We start from the raw sequence: 21008 nt of genomic DNA on the forward strand, positions 1-21008 counted from the left end.
GTTAAAGAGCAGATAGACATGCTTTATGAAAGTTCATTCCAGCAAGTCTTCACATAATGACAAATGACTTCTGTTTTGAGTTCACTGTTTTATGCACAAATATATATCGCATGTGATTGTCATGTGCATCTTGTCAGTAAAGAAAGTTCTAATTTATATTAGGTGGCCTTAACTACAATGTACTTACATCAAAAAATAAGTACAATGTACTTATTTAATGTGTTCATATTAGGGGTGTAACGGTACGTGTATTTGTACCGGACCGTTTCGGTACAGGGCTTTCGGTACGGTGCACGTGTGTACCGAATGACCGAATGCAATATTTTGTACGCGGAACATAGGTAAATTTTCGTGTTTCCAAACAAACATATTAAGTGCCGGAAGTCTCCGCGTTCAGCGCAAATCCCACCCTGCAGCTGATCACTACAACTAGGAAAAAAACGATTGTAATTCAAACGCAGCTCCCGTTGATATCTAAACAGGCCTTTGCTCTTAATTCCGATCGGTCCAACTCTATAACGAAATCTGAGCAGGTCTAAAAACTGAAACTGTTGATGCTGCAACTTTACACTTTGGAAAAGTTATATATATATTTTAAATATGTGCAGGCCTTCAAGCTGGGATTGGTAATGCTACACTGTAATCATATTTATTTATATTTTTCATTATATTTTATTATATGATTTTAACAAATATTTAAAAAAAGTTTATAGTAATAAACGACCTGCAGTTTAATGTTTGCATTTCTTTCCCTTACTGTACCGAAAATTAACCGAACCGTGACTTTAAAACCGAGGTACTGTACGTACTGAACCATGATTTTTGCCTACCGTTACACCCCTAGTTCATATTGTATTGCAAAACACTTTTGCTGCTATTGAGGTGTGATACGGGTAAGGTTAGGGATAGGTTTGGTGGTATGTGTAGGTTTAGGGGTGGGCTAAGGAGTAAGGGATGGATCAACAGTGTAATTATAAATGTAATGACAGCTGTAATTCGGTTGGGGGGGGGGGGGTGGTATAAAAAATACAGACTTTCAAAGCAGTTTTGCTTTGTAACCACTCTAATGATCTTACAGTATACAGTGCTTACAAATATACATTCAAAAATACAAGAAAGGATGAATGAGATTTGTTTTATCAGATCATTTTGATCAAAAGACTTCTAACTGTTAACATGTGATCTGTGCAGGTTTAATATGCATCATGTTCACAGTTTTTTGCACGGGCTGGGTCCCGCAGGATGGGCTGCTATTGTTGTCATGCTCTACAGAGCGTTCACATACCCATTGTTCTAATACTCTTCCGACATCTTCAGAAGAGGGGGATAGAAGTGAGAGGAAGGGTGACATTATCCTCGGCGTCTTTGATGGCGACTTGTGTATCCGCACTAGCTAATCTGCTGCTCTAATCTCACTAGCAGATAGAAATAAACAAGCAGGTCTGTGAATGAGGCACCATGCATGGGTGAACTGCAGGAGGATTATGGTAATTTTTAAGGGATAAGTGCAAGTATTTGAAACATGGCTGTTCTAATAGGGAACTTGCTTTTAGTAGGTGAGATCTTCTAGTGTGAAAAACCTAAATGTTTATCATCCTCTTTCTGCAGATTGTCAAATGTTTTTCGATATACTTTGGTCTCCACCATGCCAATTTGCCAGTCGAGGGAGAGAAAAACACGTTCAAAATTTGGAAAGTGGGAAATCAATTACGAGTTGCAGCTCAAATGAAAGGCAAGGCACCGTTCGACTTAAAAGTCAGGCTGGCTCACCTTTAACCGGGTCCATTACAAAGGGAAAAAGAAATCACACCACATACCTGATCCACCAAAAAAGCCCTTTTGAAATGGGTTGCTGGGTAGCATCCAGCCTGGCAAACGCGGCGGGCATCAATGGCGCACCCCCTGGGTGCGAGGATGCTTGGCCCAAATGTGACGGTGCTGGGCACGTATCAATGGGCACTGGCCCATCCGCTGGGAGCTCCTAAGCCATGCTGTCTGAAGGAGAACCGATGGGCTTGGCAGCACATGTGGGCATGCGGCGCTTGCCTGCGTGGGCACCCGATGTTATCGCCTTGAGCCACCGAACGCGGTGCCCACCTCTCTGAGCCCAGCCCAGCTGACCTCCCTGACTGCGCCTCACATAACGCCTCTCTTAGAACTTTACAAACAAGCTTTCGTGCATTTATTTCAGTATACTTTTCCTTTTGGTGCATGAATAAACACAAAATGCAAAACAGTCCAAACGGCCTTTAGATGCAAAACTAAGCGTGTCATGTGTCATGCTAGCTATGCGCTTTCCTCGCATTGGATTCGCTTCGAAGCAACCGTGAATGCTGACTTTAAATGAAAATACATAACCTTTGCTGAGAAGCCAACTGTTTTTTTTATGATCCGCACAAAAACCTGGATGGAGACCGAGCCGTTGAAAGCGTCAGGCAGTGGGCGGGTGAAAGCGTGGCCCCCTTGCTCGCTTTAAAAGAAACTCTGGGCAGAGGTGAGGGGCGCGCTCTCTACACTCAACTGTCTCTGGAAGACTGCTGCCAGGACATATCTTTTGTCTTCCATTATCTTTATTTTCTTATTATTTAAAATGGCCGGATTTTTCCCTCTCCTTTGCTCCAGCGGTCTTTTTTGATATCCATTTAGATTGGAGCTTCATTAAAAAAGCTCAGACAATAGAGTGACTTCTAATTAAGAGCAGCAGCATCTGGCCTCTGGCACTGTATCCCAGTGTTCCATCTCTTTTGCTGGGGAGAATTCATTTGTTTCTTAATTAAGAAAAACACCAATAGCCTGAAAAATCTGCTTATGTTACCTGAATCCTAATTAGTTAAATAGTGAGTGGAAAAACACATTCCAGTAGCCCTAGAAATGAACTCGGCGCTGATAAAAATGAACTAGCCTCGCATAAATCGAAGCCGGATGGAAAGTGTGCCGTCATTACAGCTAAGACAATATGCAAACTATCTTCAAAGAAATCAAATTGCTGGAATGTTTTCATTTGCATGCATTAACCATTAACATAATGAGGGGAAGTGACACCGGACCCGGATCGTGCGTCTGTTCGGATTGATAACTCCTACGCTGGCAAATAGTCTTTTTCACCGAATGCGAGGCGCCAGATCGCCTGTGAACCGCAAGCGTGCATGTGCAAACGAATAAACCCGCATGCCTTCGTCTCCAGGAGGAAAGCAAGGGTCTGCGGATATGTCGCTTGGAGCACTTATCAATCCCATGGTGTGCCGGCGGCCAAAGCTGGCGCTGCATGCACAGAACGCCACAGTTTTCAAATCCAAAATCATTTTTCCTTCTTGCTACATGCTATTGCGGGCGATCAGCCTCTCAGGTCAAATGATTCAATTAAGTGTCTGTTTACGGCTGATACCAAAGCTGGGTGTCGTCTTCACTTATCACCTTTTTTGCAGATCAGTGTTCTCCCAGAATGCCACAGGAGAGATTGCTGGGGCTGTAATTAAAATGGCACGGAGACAAATTTGACGTAGGGGCTAACAAGCAGGAGACGAAGCTGATGCAGAGAGGGGAAGAAAGGAGGAAGCTTTTAGAAATGCTGTTAGCCAATTAGCAGGTTTGGAAGAGTGGGTGCAGTTGAACCGTGGACCCGACATGTTTATTGGGTCTTTACAATGTCAACATGTCCTTTAGTTTAAATACTTTAATACCTAATAAATGAGGTCAGAGACTTACTGGGTTTCCAGCTTAATGTCCGGTCTTGGGCGGTTGATGTGTGTGGCCCCGTTCGGACGTGGCCGAGTCCCCCGCTGTGCTACATTTGATGTTTGATTGGCAGGAAACAAGACACACGTGTTCCCTGCATCTCGCGGCAGCCATACCTTTCACCATGTGACTTCTTTCAGGAGCCTGAAGAAAATTATTCAAATTCACCAATAAGCGGCAGAAATGCGAGATGAAAAAGAGACAGAATAACAAGAAAGGGCTGTTACAAAAAGCGACTTTGGATTTGCGGCCTGAAATCTTCTGCAGGCTTTTGACAATTTGCATTGTTATCACCGATAAGGCTGATGTTTTTCCTCGGCTGTACATTTCGGGTGTGAAATATTTCAAGTGTAAACCGAGCGAGCGTTCCCTTAATGAGCAGGGGATCCGGTCTCTTGCTGGGGATGGAGTCTTAAGTAGCGGCTTGCTGCTTTGGATGTCTGCTATCTGAATATTTAAAAGAGTTTCAAGCTCATCTGCAAATGTGATTTGCACATATCACACTTCTGCAGTCGTCAGGCTGCCACATTGGCGGGCTTCTGAGCAAAGACGAGAACACAGGGAGAGAGAGAGAGAGTCGAGGGGGAGATGTTGCACATATGGGTTGCTATTGATGTATTCCAGTCCTGACCTAATTTAACTCCCTTCAGCAGGCTCATATGCATACTGTACATTTGCTAAATTAGAGAGTGCAAACCTCGCCTTTCTCCCGGAGACAGGTGTAAACAGCATTGTTGTCATAATGCGGCCGCAGTAAATATGATAATCGTGTTGTGATGCAACGGAGCACAAAATAATTTGGCCATCATTTTGATGCCCAGGGGCCCAGGGGATCGCCCTCCAGAAGGAAGACGGCCCATTGACATGCGGCACACGCTGCAAAATAATTATGGCTGCCCATCTTTGTTCGTCGCTGGCGTCTTCGCACTGCACTAGTAATTTGCTTGTAATATGGAAGCATTTAGTTAAAAAGGAGGCTGTGATATTTAAGTTGGAGGATTCTTAGCATGGCTTGAGATTGACTGCATTATAATGGAATGGGTCTGTGTCATAAAGCTCAAAGCGGTTATATAAGAATACTGTTACATGCACATGTAGATTCTGTCATTGTTACAGCACTAATCATTTTAAATAACTTTATAAGTTACTTAATAACTTATTGAATATTTTTTTTTTTTTGTAAAATTAGGTTTGTTGTTAGTTTAATTTACATATTTTACAGTGTCTCTTTCTCCTACTGGAGGTGACGTCTCTCTCCCTTCACATTCACTTCTGCTGCTAGCTGTGACGAAATAAATTATACAAAGAGACTGGGTGCTGTTCCACATGGGTTTGTAGTTTTACTAAGTAGGGTTCTGGACAAGGGAGTTCAGATTTAATGATCTGTTTCATCTTACAGTGTATTTAATTCACAAAATATTATTAGTGGAGAGTCTGTAGAAGTGTAGCACCAGACAGAAGTCCAACTCAATTAAATACATAAATCTTTGGCACTGTGTAGATCCAAAAATAGCTCAAAGATAAAAAACAAATAACAGTCAAACACGAAAAATGGGCAAAAAAAAAAAACCTCACATTATTTATAGCCACAAAAAAAGTACCAAGAATATTATTAGCCAGTAATACTATAGCCTGACCATTAAGCCAGTCTTGATTGCTAACCTATATTATAGTTTATAGTGTTTATTACAGTTTCACTGAATAATGCACATTGACATATAACATATAGTGTGTGTAGTGTAACAAGAATTTTAGCATTATATTTCTACAGTATATATCATATCTATGATTAATTTAGAAGAGTGATATAATTACTCATGTTTAAACAATGACTCCATTTTCTTTGGTTATTACACATCACACATGTTTGGCATTTATTGCGCTATTATGGACCTTTTCTAAAACCTAATGCTGCCTACATAGACTGCATTTTATTGCATTATACCCAAAAGATAAAAAATATATTATTTCCTATGTTTTAGATGCATCTTCAATTGTTCAGAAATCAAGTAAATGTATCTTGATTTTAATGTTTTGTTTTATGTTTTTTTTTAAATAGAAAAAAAAACTGCCTGTTTAGAGTGTTCTAATTGGTCACTTTTGGGGTTCCATGACAGTCATGATGCTGCCTTAGAAGGTGGCAGTCTGTGGTGGAAGTAGACAGCCAGGCGGCTCACTAGGTTTTGGAACACAGCCAATGCGTTTCTAATTCTCTGACGACATTAAATGAGTAACATTGTATTGCAGGAAGACGCATCTCGCCGCGAGTCTCAATGTCAGGTTCATTAGAAGTGACACTGGTGCTGCTCTATAAAAGTGGAGTGTAAATACCCTCTGGAGACACTGTGGTGAGGCCTCCAAGGGCCCCTGGCTCTGCTGTTTGAGAAACATTAGGCTGTGACACTGCAGGAGCGTCTCTAAGTGCTCTGATACATGATGAAATCAACACGAAACCTGAGACTTCATCTTTGGCGCACAGCTAGTGTAAAGCCTGTGTTAAACTTCTTCCATTTATACTTCCGAAAGCATATGCTGATGGTCCGCTCTGCAACAAACATGTGAACAAACAATTGCACAGAATTAATGCACATCTAGCCGTCTTTATACAGTATTCTAATTGCACAGGTTCGAGTAGCAATGGGCTTCTTCACACTGCCTGCACATGTGCAATTTTGCTTTTGAAGACTACTGACCATGCGCACCTGTCCGCGCGGACATAAAAAATGGGAGGCATGCGGTCGTCCATTCAGTGCCCCCGTACACACTTTCTGATGATTATTTTTATGTCACGCCTACCTAGCATTCCATAGCAGACTCGTGGATGCGGAAAGTATAACAGAGGCTTAAGTGTCTACCCATATACTTCCCAGGCTTTTGTCTTGAGAGAAAGAACCCCCAGTAATCTCACAAGTTTCCTTGAGAGTTTCAGAATTAATCTCAACAGTGTCTCCAACTGAATTTTTCTCAAATTATCTGAGCTGCATCATCAATTATTTCATTCCTGTAAATGCTTTCTGTACGTCAATACTTACCTAATTTGTGTCTATATTTAATTTTCCAAATTTTTCCTGATTTTAAAGTCGAAGTGTGTAATTCCAGGGTGAATAGAGTCACTCTTCTTCCACTGGTTTAAAAAAAAAGTTAGTCCTTCTCCAAATCCATGCCATTGGACTGATCAGATCCTCAAACAAACGGTAGTGTTTTTGTCTTACAGGTAATGAGAACTCAAAAGATATTTTGAAGAATCCATAAAGTGCGTAAATGATGACAGAATTTGTATTTTTTGGGGGGGGGGGGGTGAACTATCCCTAAAGTCATATAATAATTCATACAGTCCTTAACAGATATATCTGAGTCAAAGTTGATGCTTTAATGAAAGTGCAACCTCTGGGCATTATCATTTCTTTCTAGGTTAGAAACAGAGTAGCCTAGATGAATTCACTGAGATATTCCTTCGGCGTGTTATCATAGAAATTGAAAATGTATTTCACACTTGACCCCCTTGTTAAACAGTTAGACCATCAGTGCGATCAAATAATGATCCAGGAGGCCTCCACAGATATGGTCGCCCAATAGAGGCCATGTTCCCCAGTGTAGAGTGTTTTCAGGAGGGGGAACGGTCCTTCTGCCTCGGCTTCTGATGGAATTTTAATTTCTCTCCGTAAGCTTCACACAACCACATCAAGACTTAAGAACTGGCAAGAAAACTCCCCCCCGCCCTCTGTCTGTTTTAAAGGACAGCACTTTGAATGTCATTTGACAATTTCCTTTTAATTAGAACTAATTTACAGAAAGATGCCCACCAGCTAATCTTTACAGGATAATTAGCTTCTATTTTCTTTACTTTTAATTAAAAAGTGGAAAAGATTTAGCTGATCCATAAATAATTGTTCTTTTGAAATGTTCATCAGACTTCACACTTCTCTTTGGCATGAGTAATATTTAGATCTTATCGTGGATTCTGTCTCTTTAGAGTTAGAGCAGCGTTTTTTTTATTATTATTATTTTTATCTAGGGTATTAAGAAGTGGAACTATCAATAATAGAAATAGGAACTTGAGGCAAATTAGAATTGAATTAATGAGAAATTTATTGCTTGAAAAACTGCCGCCTCTTTCTTGCTGGAGTGAAATTGGAATCGCGGGTATATCTGTTTCAGAAATTATTCCTTGATGAAGAAACATTGTTTTATCTCCAAGTATTTAAGACTCCAATCACTTTTCTCTGAAAGCCCCTCATTTATTTCCTTGATATAAAATGGTCTTGATTTAAAACTAAAGCTCTGAGAGCTCTAGAGCGTTCATCCTCATTTACCTCAGAAGACATCAGCTTTTGGAGGGTGACAAAAATCTTATCCTAACCAGGCACGAGACAACACATTTGAAGTCATTTGTCTTTCCACAATGAAAGAGGAAATGCTGGACATGACAGCCAATCAGAATATATGTGATGTTTAATTTTACACTTATGTGGAGTAGGATTTTGAACCACAATTTATAAATAAATCATCCAGTTTCAAGCACATATAGTGATATTTGAATGATTTAGTATACAGTATTTAAAGTGCCATTTAAATATATTTTTTTCTGGTGTATTTTCTTTACAATCTTGTATAAAACAATGCATTCCATAGTGTGATGTATTATTTGGATATTAGGAGAAAAAAATGGGACAGGCCTTGATTTTATCCGTTGGAAATGGATGTGATTGTAAAAAAAAAAAGAAAATGAGTGTGACACCAGAGTGGAGCCAGCTGGTTGGAGGGGAGGGACATTTGAAAGGGGTATTTGAATAAAGTTTTTAGGTTTCAACTAAAGATTACAAAGACAAACATTTCTTTTACTTAGAATATTGTGTACCGATAAATATTTTGCAATAAGACCAGAATTGTTCATTTAATAAGTAAAACATGTCAATTTTGATTTCATGCTGACAGCATTTTTAATCTGCTGTTATTATTATTATTTTTTAATGTATTTTATGTGAGTGAGTGAGTGAAGTGACATTCAGCCAAGTATGGTGACCCATACTCAGAATTTGTGCTCTGCATTTAACCCATCCGAAATGCACACACACAGAGCAGTGAACACACACACACACACACACACACACTGTGAGCACACACCTGGAGCAGTGGGCAGCCATTTATGCTGCGGCGCCCGGGGAGCAGTTGGGGGTTCGATGCCTTGCTCAAGGGCACCTAAGTCGTGGTATTGGAGGTGGAGAGAGAACTGTACATGCACTCCCCCCACCCACAATTCCGTCCGGCCCGAGACTAGAACCCAAAACCCTTCGATTGGGAGTCCAACCCTCTAACCATTAGGCCACGACTCCCCCTTTTATCTTGAAAACAGAAGGCAAAAAGGGCACCATTCTGTTCAGCTTTATTTATTGCGAGGCTGAAATTATTTTGCATGATTAACGTGTAGTGTGACCTCACCTCAGGCTCAGAAATGCACTACGGTTCACTTGTAAATGTTTCTCTCTGGAGCTCAGTGCAGCTGATGCGGAGCAATGAGACAGAGTGTTTCTGAAAGATGGCCCAGTTCAAATTGGGACAGAGCACAGGAGCTAATGAGAACTCACACCTGAGCTTCAGAGAGCAGGGTCTCTGTGATTGGTGTTGAACATTTGGAGGATGACTCTCAGACTTTAATAGGTGTGTGGCACTGCCAGTTTGGTGCAGAGAGAGAGGCTCTGAGGTTTGGGCATCTGTTGATCCCATCAGCTTGCTCAGAAATGCCCCCAGCATTTTAATGGGCTTGTCAAATGCCAGTTCTGTTTTTATGCCACTCCAATTCCAGTCTACTAGATGCTGAACACAGGATGTCTCACTTTCAAATGCACAAACAACTCTGCAAACTCAACAGCTTAGAGCCACTTTGCTGTTTTTTAGCATGTACATGTGTGATTTTTCACAGTGATTATGATCTTAATGGACTTTAGCTGCTATAGTAATTGAATATTTTAATCATGGATCTATGAGTTTAAACACATTAAACATGCAACCCAGAAAACATGACCTAATTAAGATATAACCAGATGTTTTGCCCTAATTAAATATGAATTTATTCAGATGCTTAGCTTTGAAAAACACTATGTGACCCTGGACCACAAAACCAGTCTTAAGTCCCTGGGGTATATTTGTTTAAAAAAAAAAAAAAAAAAAAAACATTGTATGGGGCAGATTTATTGATTTTTCTTTTATGCCAAAAATCATTAGGATATTAAGTAAAGATCATGTTCCATGAAGATATTTTGTAAATTTCCTACCGTAAATGTGTCAAAACTATATTTTTGATTAGCAATATGCATTGCTAAGAATTCATTTGGACAACTTCAAAGGCGATTTTCTCAGTATTTCGTTTTTTTCCTTTTTTTTTTATTTTTTTACCCTCAGATTCCAGATTTTCAAATAGTTGTATCTCGGCCAAATATCGTCCGATCCTAATACACCATACATTAATGGAAAGCTTATTTATTGAGTATCAGCTGATGTATAAATCTCAGTTTCGAAAAAAATTGACACTTAAGACCAGGCAGTGGTCCAGGCAGTGTCACATATAATAATTTTCAGTATAAAAATAATTTTAACTCAAGGAAAAGGTTCTCATGGGCATTTCAATTCTGAAAAAAAAATGGGATTTTCAGGCCTGGATTTTTAAGATTGTATTAATTTCAATAATGTTCTTATAAATTATAAAATCCAAAAATGGTAAACATTCAGAAAAAAATTCACTGAATATTATGTATTTTATATAACATATAAAACAATTATTCTCAGCAGTTATTTTTAGAAATATGAACTTACTGAGTGCAATTGATGGAAATTCACTGGTCAAAAGATTTGTTTAATTTGAAATAAAAACACGCCTAGACAAATCTTTTATTTATTTTTATTTTTTTGCTGAAAGGTTGCTCTTTAATTAATATCAACTTTGTCTCTTGTGTTCCTCCTTACATTTTTTAAGAGAAATAGGAAATAAAAAATTAAGAAAAAATAGGGTGAAAGAAAATAGAAAATATAAAGGAAAAAGACTACATTTCTGTAAGAGAATAGAGCTATAAAATTAATTTCCTTAGCACAATACACTTATTTTGCTCTTCGAATAATTTGATGGAAAATCATTTGAGTGCATTTTAAGATGTCTGTGGTATCATAGATCCCAGGTCATAAATCTGAGCACAGTTTTGAGATATTGCTGACATCACTTCTCTAAAGATGTCAGTTCACTTTATCTCAGGAGAAATATCAGAAAATCTCAGTTTGGTGTGCATTTGTTCTCCATTTAATCTCATTGATGTCTAGGATAAAAACATTATGTGGTTATATTAGTTCGCTCTCTATGTGTTTTGGTAAAAATGTTCTACCAGCTGCTTTTTTTTAAGCAGCTCAATCAAAATATGACGCATATCCTGCATGTGTGATTCTAATGAGGGTAACTGAACAATTAAGCAGCTTCAGAAGAGTTGTGCGGAGACGTGTGTGTGTGTGTGTGTGTGTGTGTACTTTCAAACCCGAATGTCCCAACACCACACCAGAATCTGTCTTTGGCCCACAAAAGGCAGGTTTCCGTCCAAGTCTGGCAGGGTTTGGGCCGGTCTGGACATCCCTATAGGCCTTTACATGGCATTATGTATTCGTGTTGTTGGGTCTCAGGTGCTCGCTGTGTGTTTTATCCTCAGGCCAAGCTCATGCCATTTTCAATGGCGCAGCCAGATGAAAAAAAGGCTGCTGTAGGTGCAAGCAGAATGATTTCCATGCATGTAGAGATCTGCTGCTTTGTTCTATGCGATTCAATTACCTCTACCCTAATTAGGAGCCATAGAGAAGACCCAGACTGTGATGGGACTCCACACTGTGGCTCCTGCTGATAAAGTGTGCTATCACCATCAGAGGCCCCAGACGAGCCCCGGCCCGCCTCCAAACTTGTGCATCTGGCTACACCGCCAGCCAATCCCCAACACCAGCCCGATTGTTTTGAAGTTTAGAATTCAATTTCAAAATAATTTCATTTTTCTGCTCTTAGGCCTACTTGTTAAGGCTTTTCAGAGTCAGCCAGAGTTTAGATTTGAAGTGCGGAGACACATTATGAATGACTTTTTGATTCTCGGATTCCCTTGCACATGTTTCCAAGCACTTGTCTTGTTTAGAGACAGCGAGCAGATGTATCTTTGCATCTCTGGGCTGAATCGGCTGATCTTTATCTTGCAGGGGCCAATGGGCGAACAGAGGGTTGTGTGAATGCGATGTAGCACTGTGTTACATTAGAATTCACTGCTGCAGCTTAAGTTGTGTTGTTTTATTATGATGTCTTAAAGCAGGGATTCCCAAACTTTTTTTGTCAGTCGAATGCCTAAGACCTTTAAATTATCTTTACTCGTCAGACTGATATACTTTTTCACACACACACACACACACACACACACACACACACACACACACACACACACACACACACACACACAGACAATTCCAATCAGCTTATCTTTGTAAAATGGCCCAGCTTCAGTCAGTAAAGCATTATATTATGGTATTAAGAACTATGATAATGATAATGATAGAACTTGATAACCATGTATGAATGCATATTTGTAATTTTAACTGAACTTAAGACTGGTGGTGATGCTTTAAATATTTTGGGGTTTCTGTAAAAAAAAAAAAAAAATAATATATCATATTAATAATTATTAAAAGATAATACTACTACTAATTCAACTACCACAATATACAATGCACTATGGATTGATGAGCTGCTGGGTTCATGAATATTAATAACGTTGTCTGCGTTCGGTCGAACTGATTTGCTGAAATCAAAACAGGGATGGTAATAGATGCGCGCCAGCCAATGAAATTTCCATTTGCACATTAGCTCCACCCACTACCGGAGAAACCGGCATATCTTCTGCTTGTTCGAAAGAGTTGAATAATTCTAAAATGAACAGGAGAAGACAACAAAGAATATAGTTTACATGTAGCGTGTCGATTAAGCGTGGTAAGACTCTCGCTCTCTCTCTTTGCATGTGCGAGAAACAGCGCTATCAGCAAAGTGATGGCGAGTCATGCGCCTTCACACAGAGTTTACATAGCGTCAAATACAGGTGCACTGTGCATCCATTGAGATGACGTGAAAAGTACAGATCGCTTGATGGAGAGAGAACTCTGAAGCGCTCAGTCAGTGTTCAGTGAGTGAAAATGTGCTATAATAGCCTTGAACACACACACTGGCGAGTAAAATCTAAGAATTTATCAGCCAATGGCTAACAGTTGACATAATTTAGTCACAAAGAGTAAAATTGAGTTGCATATGCGAGTGATTTACTCGCAGTGTTAGAGGGTTAACATGATCAAATCTTTGCTGAGAAACTCTTGTATAAAATTTGCTACATGCCTTCTGTCAACTGATTGGCCTTTTAGTATAATTATCTAATTGTTTTAAGCCTGATTGCATGAGCTCACCGACAGGTCGGGCTGTGATCGGGGGAAAATTAGCAGTGATCAGCGCTCGGCAATCTTTATGTGTGAACTATTGCATCAAAGAGGCTCGCTGATGCATCACCATTGCCTTACAGACTCCAAACAAATATCTAGCATGCTAAATATCGGGACTGGTCAGCCGATTCGACATCACGTGGTGTCAGGTGTTGTGATGAGCTACAGCCAATGAGAGGGCAAGGCATGGGTTGAGGTCAGGAAAAACAGAGCAGATGTTTAGCAGAATGTCCCCATAGCTCTTTTACATACAATGAACAAAAATTTCAAAATGCTTAAAAGAGGACCATAAAAGTAGTCCATAAGACTCATTCACTATATTTGAAGTACCTTGACTTCATATGATGAAATGAGGGTGATTAAATTATGACAGCATTTTCATGTTTTGGTTTGCTATGCTTTTCAAGCTTGCAACATGCTCTGAATATGTTGTTTTTTTTATCAGTAATTTTTCAAATGTTTTGCCTATGCAGTAGGGGTGTAACGGTTCACAAAATTCACGGTTCGGTTCGATACGATACACTGATGTCACGGTTCGGTTCGGTTCGGTTCGATACGTTTTAGATACAGCAAAATGTAAAAACATCTCAACTTTTCAGAATGCCGCAAGTTCACCGCGGGTCATGTGACAAGAACTAACCAATCAGCTTCATCCTTTCCCGTAACAACGTTGAGAGCTCAGCCAAGATGAAGGAACAGCTGATCATAGTTGTATATGGATTGCAATTTTGAAATAAATTTAGTAGCAGAGCTACTGCAAGCGATTTTTAGAGCTGCAAATCCATTTATCCTTCGCTGAAATTTCCGCGTCTCATGGAGAGAGCACATCATTGTTGCTTAGCAAAGACAGACGCCTCATGAGCGCTTCTGCCCGAGCGCTTTGGAAAGGAGGAGAAAGACGTGCTTAGCGTTTTCCATGCATTTTTAGGCACGATATGTGAACGGCCCCTAAGGCGCTCGCTCACTCAGCACGCGCTGAAGGCTCGTTGCAAAATGTCGAATGCCTTTAACAGACCAGAAATATAAGATCCTAAAATAACCAACAGGTCTGGTGTTTGGGTTGGATTCCCTGTAAGCTATAGTGTCTTAATGCTGCAGGGATAGTTTGCTGCGTGCATGTTTCTCCTTTTTTTCGTCTTTTCCCAGATAGTACTGACGCATATATCCCAGATATTCCCGCTGGTGTTTTTTTTTTTTTTTTTTTTATTCCCGCTGGTGTACCCTGTCATGTTGCAGATGCGACATACTGTTGTTTATTTATCCACCACTCTCTTGCCATCACCATTATAGCTTAAAGGGAATCCAAAGTGCACCCAAACACCAGACCTGTTGGTTATTGGAGGATCTTCTCATTTCTAGTCTGTTAAACGCATTGGCTATTTTGCAACGAGCCTTCAGCGCGTACTGAGTGAGCGAGCGCCTGCTGAGTAGCCTAACATAAACATATAAGATGGTGTTTTTTTCTTCTTCGGGAGTGTCAGGGGCGTTGCCTGTTACGTTGTTTGGGTTATTGGGCTACCTTGTTGAACGGATATCATTATATTTCTCTCTCTCTCTTTTTTTTTTTTTTTCAAATATAATTAATTACTCCAACGAACCGTTCGGTATACATAATGCGTACCGCGTACCGAACCGAAAGCGTCGTACCGAACGGTTCAATACGAATACGCGTATCGTTACACCCCTACTATGCAGTAAATTTAATACACTGTAGTATTTGTGCTTTTATGTGTATATCCAACATTTTTGTCACACAGAGACACATTTCTGTTATCTTAACAACACAGATCAATGTTCCACTGCTAACTGAAAAGCTGAAGTTCGTCGACAGACCATCAAAAAGCGTTTTGTGTAAAATGGGTCGCAAAGCCTGCGGTTTTCACATGACTTTCATTTTCTCCGATTCTTCATCTAACAAGAGTCTCTCTATCTTGTAATATATCTCGTCTCATTGATTTTCTCTCTTGGGTTCAAGTGATTCTCTGATGGTGTCAGAGTGCGGCGTCCGGTGTGTTTGACCCCTCCGAGCATCTGCAAACCGCAGCCAGTGTTCAGTCGTCGGGAGATTGATTGTGACAGACTTTTAAACAGTACACAACTAAATATAGCGGGCTATAGCACTATCAGAAAATGAGCTAGGAGTGCGGGTCTTGTCGTTTAGAAAGTCATTATTCTTATCGCTTGCTGTCTCTGAAATTATTTCAGGTCTCTTCATGCAATGAATGCAGTATAATAAGCCAAACATGTGCAAAGGGCTTGAACTTTGGCAATCGAAGCAGTGGAGGGCTGTGAAGTAGCCTTTTAAAACATGACTCTGATGCAAAGATCCACTGGATTGTGACACATTTCATGAATCTGTTAAATGTCTGTCTTGTGAATATGGTAATCGTCCAGTATCCTGGTATTATCTTCTAATTTAACTAGAGGAAAATGAGTTTTAATAGCTTTTAAAAGCTATTTCTCATAGATATCACACTTAAACATAACTTAAACTGATGCATGCTTGATCCTTGAAATCATAAATCAAATATTTTTATATCTGTGATGAAACCAGGACATTCAGATATTACATCAAAGTTTGGATAGATACCAGCATACAATTCTAGTCTCTCATACCATGCAAAAATACTAAACTGAGATATCAGTGTTTTAATTTAATGTCAATTATTAGTGATTTTTCTCATTGATACATTAAAAAATAATTAATCTGTTAGTGTAGGTCTGGTAATTTATTTGAATGACATATGTAGCAAAATGTATGTGGAGCTGTGTAAATTTAAAAAAAAAATCATATTTGTTGTAATTTAATTGTAATTAAATTGCCTCATAGAAAGAGTGCAAATTAAGAAAAAAATTAATTGTCAGTACTAAACTGAAATAAATTTCAAAATTTAAAAATTGATAAAAAGTGACAGTAAAGACATATAATGCAAATATTTATATTTCAAATAAATTTTGTTCTTTAGAATTTTCTGTTCATCAAAGAAAAAAAGAAAAAAAAAGGATCAGTTTTAACGAAAACATAAAAAGCATTGCATCTCTTTTCAGCATCGATAATAATAAGAAAAGGTGGAATAAGTTCCTTTTGAAAACATTCAAATAGAAAACAGATATTTTAAATTCTAATAATATTTCACAATATTATGGTTTTTACTGTATTTTTGATCAAACTTACAGTTGAATCAAAAATTAAATGCAGCCTTGGTAAGCTTAAGACACTTCTTTCAAAAACATAAAAATTTTTTTTGTATTTCTAGTCATTTAAAGACATTTAAAGCTGTGGTTGATGGTTTTTCAGGACTCTTCCGCTCAGCTTTTGTTTGAATAGTGTTTTCAGAAACCTGTCTCGCAGCCGCTCCTCATCCTCGCAGAGAGAAGTGTCAGGCCTCAGCAGTTCAGAGCGGCTGATATCTCTCTGCCCATCTGCTTTTAGCATATTGAGATGTATTGAGAGAACACAAGTGCCGCTTCCCTCCGTAAGCCGGGGAAAGGCCTGAACATGATTAGATCATAAAACTGTAACCTAATTTAAACTCTAGCTCTCCAGCGCTTCACACCGTGTCTATTAGAGATATGTGCGCTAATTCTTTTCATGTAGCATGAGTCCTGCAGATGTAGCGCACTATAAAAGAGTCATTTAGCAGTCTTAATGAACAGAGACGGCCGTTTGGGAAGATCAGGTAGTGCTCGACGCTGCTCTGTGGAGGAAGAAAGGGCTCTTCACGGAATTTATTGCTTTATTAAAGTGAGCATCTCGACTGTTACAAACGAACAAAATGACACGTTAAGTGGTGTACTTAGGATGTCAACTACCCTAACTTGAGAATATATGGAAATTTTGACATGCAAAAGATTAGTTGTGCTTATAATGGTTTGATGTAGAAACTAAAAGCAAGTAAGTTACATTTTTACACTTCATATTTTTGTTGGCATTTTGGATTGTTGCAAAGGTGTTCTGAGTGGTTGTTCGCATGTTAGCATATGCAGTTGCTATGCTATTCTGGGTGGTTTCTAGGGCATTGCTAGGTATTATTATAATGTATTTTTGAAAATGTTCCAACACTAAGTATGAATGATAATAAAAGTAGTATGTGATATATAATACTACTGAGGCATGCATTGCCATTTTTTTTTTTGTTGAAAGAAGTCTCTTACAAATGCTGCATTTATTTCATATAATACACACACACACACACACACATATTATTTTATTTCGATTTAAAATAAATGTTTTTCTATTTTAATATATGTCAAAAAGTTATTTATTTCTCCAAATGCCATTTTTCACAATTTGATTAGTAAGTTAAGAATAAGAAATCTTTTGTTACTTTATAAATGTATTTACTGCAACATTTGTTCAATTTAATGCAACCTTACTTAAAGTTAAGTAAAAGTATCTTACTGACACCAAACTTTTGAAAGGAAGTACATGCACACAAAGTATTGGTGATAAATGCATTGAATATTAAATAAATCTTTTTTTTTAAATGCGGTGGTCTGACCTTTTTTTTCATACAATTTTAGGTGCAAGCAATTCAACCAATGCCCTTGATTGTGGCAATATGCAAATAACCCCACTAGAAAAAAAAAAAGGTTCAGCTACAGGCTAAAGTCAAGAAATCATTTAGATTTAAAGAAATAACATTGCACAGAGCAGAGAAAAAAAATTAATCATTTGGAAAAATGTCTCCTTTAAGATTGCAGCGGTGTATTACCTGCAGGCATGAAATGTAAATGGAAAATCAACATTGTATCCTGTGATAAGGCGGACAAATTAATAAAGGCATTTTCTGTCCTCCGCTCCTGCTGATGCAGGTGTTAAAAGTCAGTAGGTCGTGCGAGAGGAACTTTTCTTGCAGATGAAGAGGGTTTCACAGGTTTGACATCGGCTGAGAAGCGGCGGCGCTCCACACGTGCAGCAGCGGTCAGGAGGATACTCAGTCAAGTAGGCTACAGGAAACACTTTCTTGAGGAGAGATTATGTTATGAACGCTAGTGTACAGCATACTGTGTAGCTGTTTTTCACAAAATTATTATATAACACAGTATTCCGTATGCAGCAATACAGCTACATTTTTGCATGTGCATTTCAAGGAATCTAGGAAATAATTATTATTATTATTATTTTGCATAAAAATAAATAAGTAAATCAAATCAAATAATGAGTCCAAAAAATATAATACTGCTTTTTAGTTTTGGAAATAGTAGGTCAAGTTGAGTTGATTGCATTGTGGGGATACAGTATGCAAATATGAAACCGTTTGTGTTTATACAAACTGCTTTCTGGAAAACCAGTTTGTGTGGTAGTATTTTTGAGCATAGGCATTTTGTTTGATATTGCAAAATTAGTGCAAAATGCAGTTTTGTATAGCGACATTCAGTGGCTTTGTTTCAAAATCTACAGTAACAATCCCAACTGAAGTAGAACCTTAAAAGTGACTTGAATTTGAACTATGTATGTCAGAGAAATAGTGCTTCTTATGGAAAGAGCAGTGACTCACAATTGATTTCAATGGCTTTTTATGTTAGTCTATTGCTAAGTGCAATTTTTTCACTGCAGTGCATTATAGGATTGCCTTTTCCACAACGATACATGCTATTCTGTATCAAATTGTGGGCAAAAAGAGGTTGACTAAAAATGGATGTACTGTAGAAACAGTTTTCACTCAGAAATCCAGTGTATCTCAGAAGGTAGCATCATTTTGGAGTGTCTTTCACATGTTCCTGACACATGTGCTGTACACGTGTAAGTGTGTTCCTGCTTGGCAGCGTCTCACTTACGACAAACTACATTGTGTATTTGATTGTGCTGTGTTCTGTGTGTAGGTCCACTAGATGGAGGTCTGGAGGAGGAAGAGGAGGAGTGTATATCTGATGCAAATGAACTTACTGCTAAAGAGGAGTTTTCAGTGGAGGAAAACTTTCCTGCTGACTTTGAACCAGACAGCCTCACCTGTGAGGACATGGAGTACTTCTGCAGCAAAGGTCAGATATTCCTGACGCTTCTGTGTCCATGTATAGCATGACCTCTCATGTAAAAGATCTACAAACCAAGGAAGTGTTTAGATATTCATTGCAGTGCTTATATTAGTGAAGCGAATTGTTGCTTTGCATTAGTAGAAATTCAGTTTTGCTAATTGATTCCCAGCTGAAGTCCGACTCTGAGGAGTCTCTGATCACAGGTTTGATGGCAGTTTTAAACCAAAGCTTGTACACACACTGTTTTGGCTGGGCTCGTAGAATTGTGGGAAAAACTCCAGCAACCTCTGCATCCAGGTTTGCATAGGCTCCCTTTGGTATCTGATTCTCACTATGTGCCTGAAAACTGGAGTTTGATGTAGGAAATGGCAACCGGTGTGCTGGCTAACCTTTAGTTATATTCCAGAGAGCATTTACCATGGCCAGTAAAACATACTTGAGCTTTTGTCACTTAAAGTTATAGTTCACCCAAAAATAAACATTCTGTAATTGTTTACTCACCTTTATGTTTTTCCAAATGTGTATGAATTTATACATACAAATAATGAGATATTTAGCAGAATGTTAATGCACTGGTTAAAGTACAACACATTTAAAATGTGTCGGTTAAGCATTTGCATCTGGTCACACCTGACTCATTTCTATGTTTTAGTTCATAGTTATAAGAAACTCTGGAGCCCCAGAACACATGCAATGTCATCCACCCCTCGAGACCCTTCTCAGGATTCCCAGTTCTTCTTTTAATGTTCATTGACAGGAATCTGACTGAGCTTGTGTTTTGAATGTCCCTGTGCCTCAAACAGAAATGTTTTTAAATCATGTTACTTTCAAAACTCACGTTGCCCAGAGGGATTTTATACAAGGTTTGTCTTTGAGGAGTAGAATCGTTTTATGTCTTGCACAAGGTGGGCCCCGTTTTAATGATTTTTCTTCTGTTCTACCCGTAAAGGTGTAGCAGGCGTGACATGCCTGAACCTTAGAACTAAAGGCAGTTTGGTAATATTTGGTTTCTGGGTCAAATGAAAATCTTCATACTGTATGTGCTTTTGTTTCCCGCTGCTTGATTGAATGTGCTTAGCGAAGGCCTGCTGATGAATACAGTTTTACTTTGTTTTGTTTGTGGTGCTTTAATTCAGATTCTCAAGGGATAAAACACAGTATTGAGATGCTACATTCAATTACTATTACTAAAAGATCCCAAGGTCGTTTTCTCTTTAGAAATTAATTAGTAAAAATGCAGACATCATGTAAAGTAGATGTCTATATGAATGTGTAGTTTTCAATAAACTCATGGGATTTATGAAAAAAAACTGCTTTGGTGAATCAAATAAGCCTTTAAATTACAAAACTTACAAATTACAACTTTTTTACCATTATTTTATTACCATGATAATATTTCTTTTAACAGTTTTGTTTCATTTTATAAATTTATTTACTGTATATTTACTATTTTTTATCTTTAATAGTTATATTTTTATTTCTGCATGTAGTACATTTTTGTATTTTTAATGTGTATTGGATATGGTATTCTTTTCTTTTGGAAATACCATCAATCCTACGGGAATTATGGAACTAGCATAGCAACAATACAATACTATTTTGTAAAGCTTGGATCAAGGCAGTTTTTGAGTACTTGTATTTTGTACTCGATGGCCTCTTTTGTCTCAAGCACCACCAAGTTTTAGCAAATCTCCTCTCTTAAGACTCCTTTGAATTATTTGATGGCTTTGCTAAAACTAAGACCACCTGTGAGCCAAACTTTCAACTCTTTTACTTCCAAAGAGATGCTTTAGTAATCTTTC

The 21008-nt window shown here is 38.5% G+C and overlaps 1 protein-coding gene across 2 annotated transcripts in view; it reads left to right on the forward strand.

Moving 5' to 3' along the window:
- LOC128029983 (zinc finger protein ZFPM2) overlaps positions 1-21008 on the forward strand; it is a 135086-nt gene that overhangs the window by 19797 nt on the left and 94281 nt on the right. Inside the window, exon 2 of one of the 2 annotated variants that reach the window (XM_052617431.1) lies at positions 19054-19212. The exons of the other annotated variant lie outside the window; for it this stretch is intronic. Within the exon in view, the coding sequence (XP_052473391.1) occupies positions 19054-19212 (159 nt within the window). The remainder of the gene's footprint in view (positions 1-19053; positions 19213-21008) is intronic. 2 annotated transcript variants of the gene reach the window in all.

The sequence above is a fragment of the Carassius gibelio genome, chromosome A16, assembly GCF_023724105.1.
Source record: "Carassius gibelio isolate Cgi1373 ecotype wild population from Czech Republic chromosome A16, carGib1.2-hapl.c, whole genome shotgun sequence".
Taxonomy (NCBI): Eukaryota; Metazoa; Chordata; class Actinopteri; order Cypriniformes; family Cyprinidae; genus Carassius; species Carassius gibelio.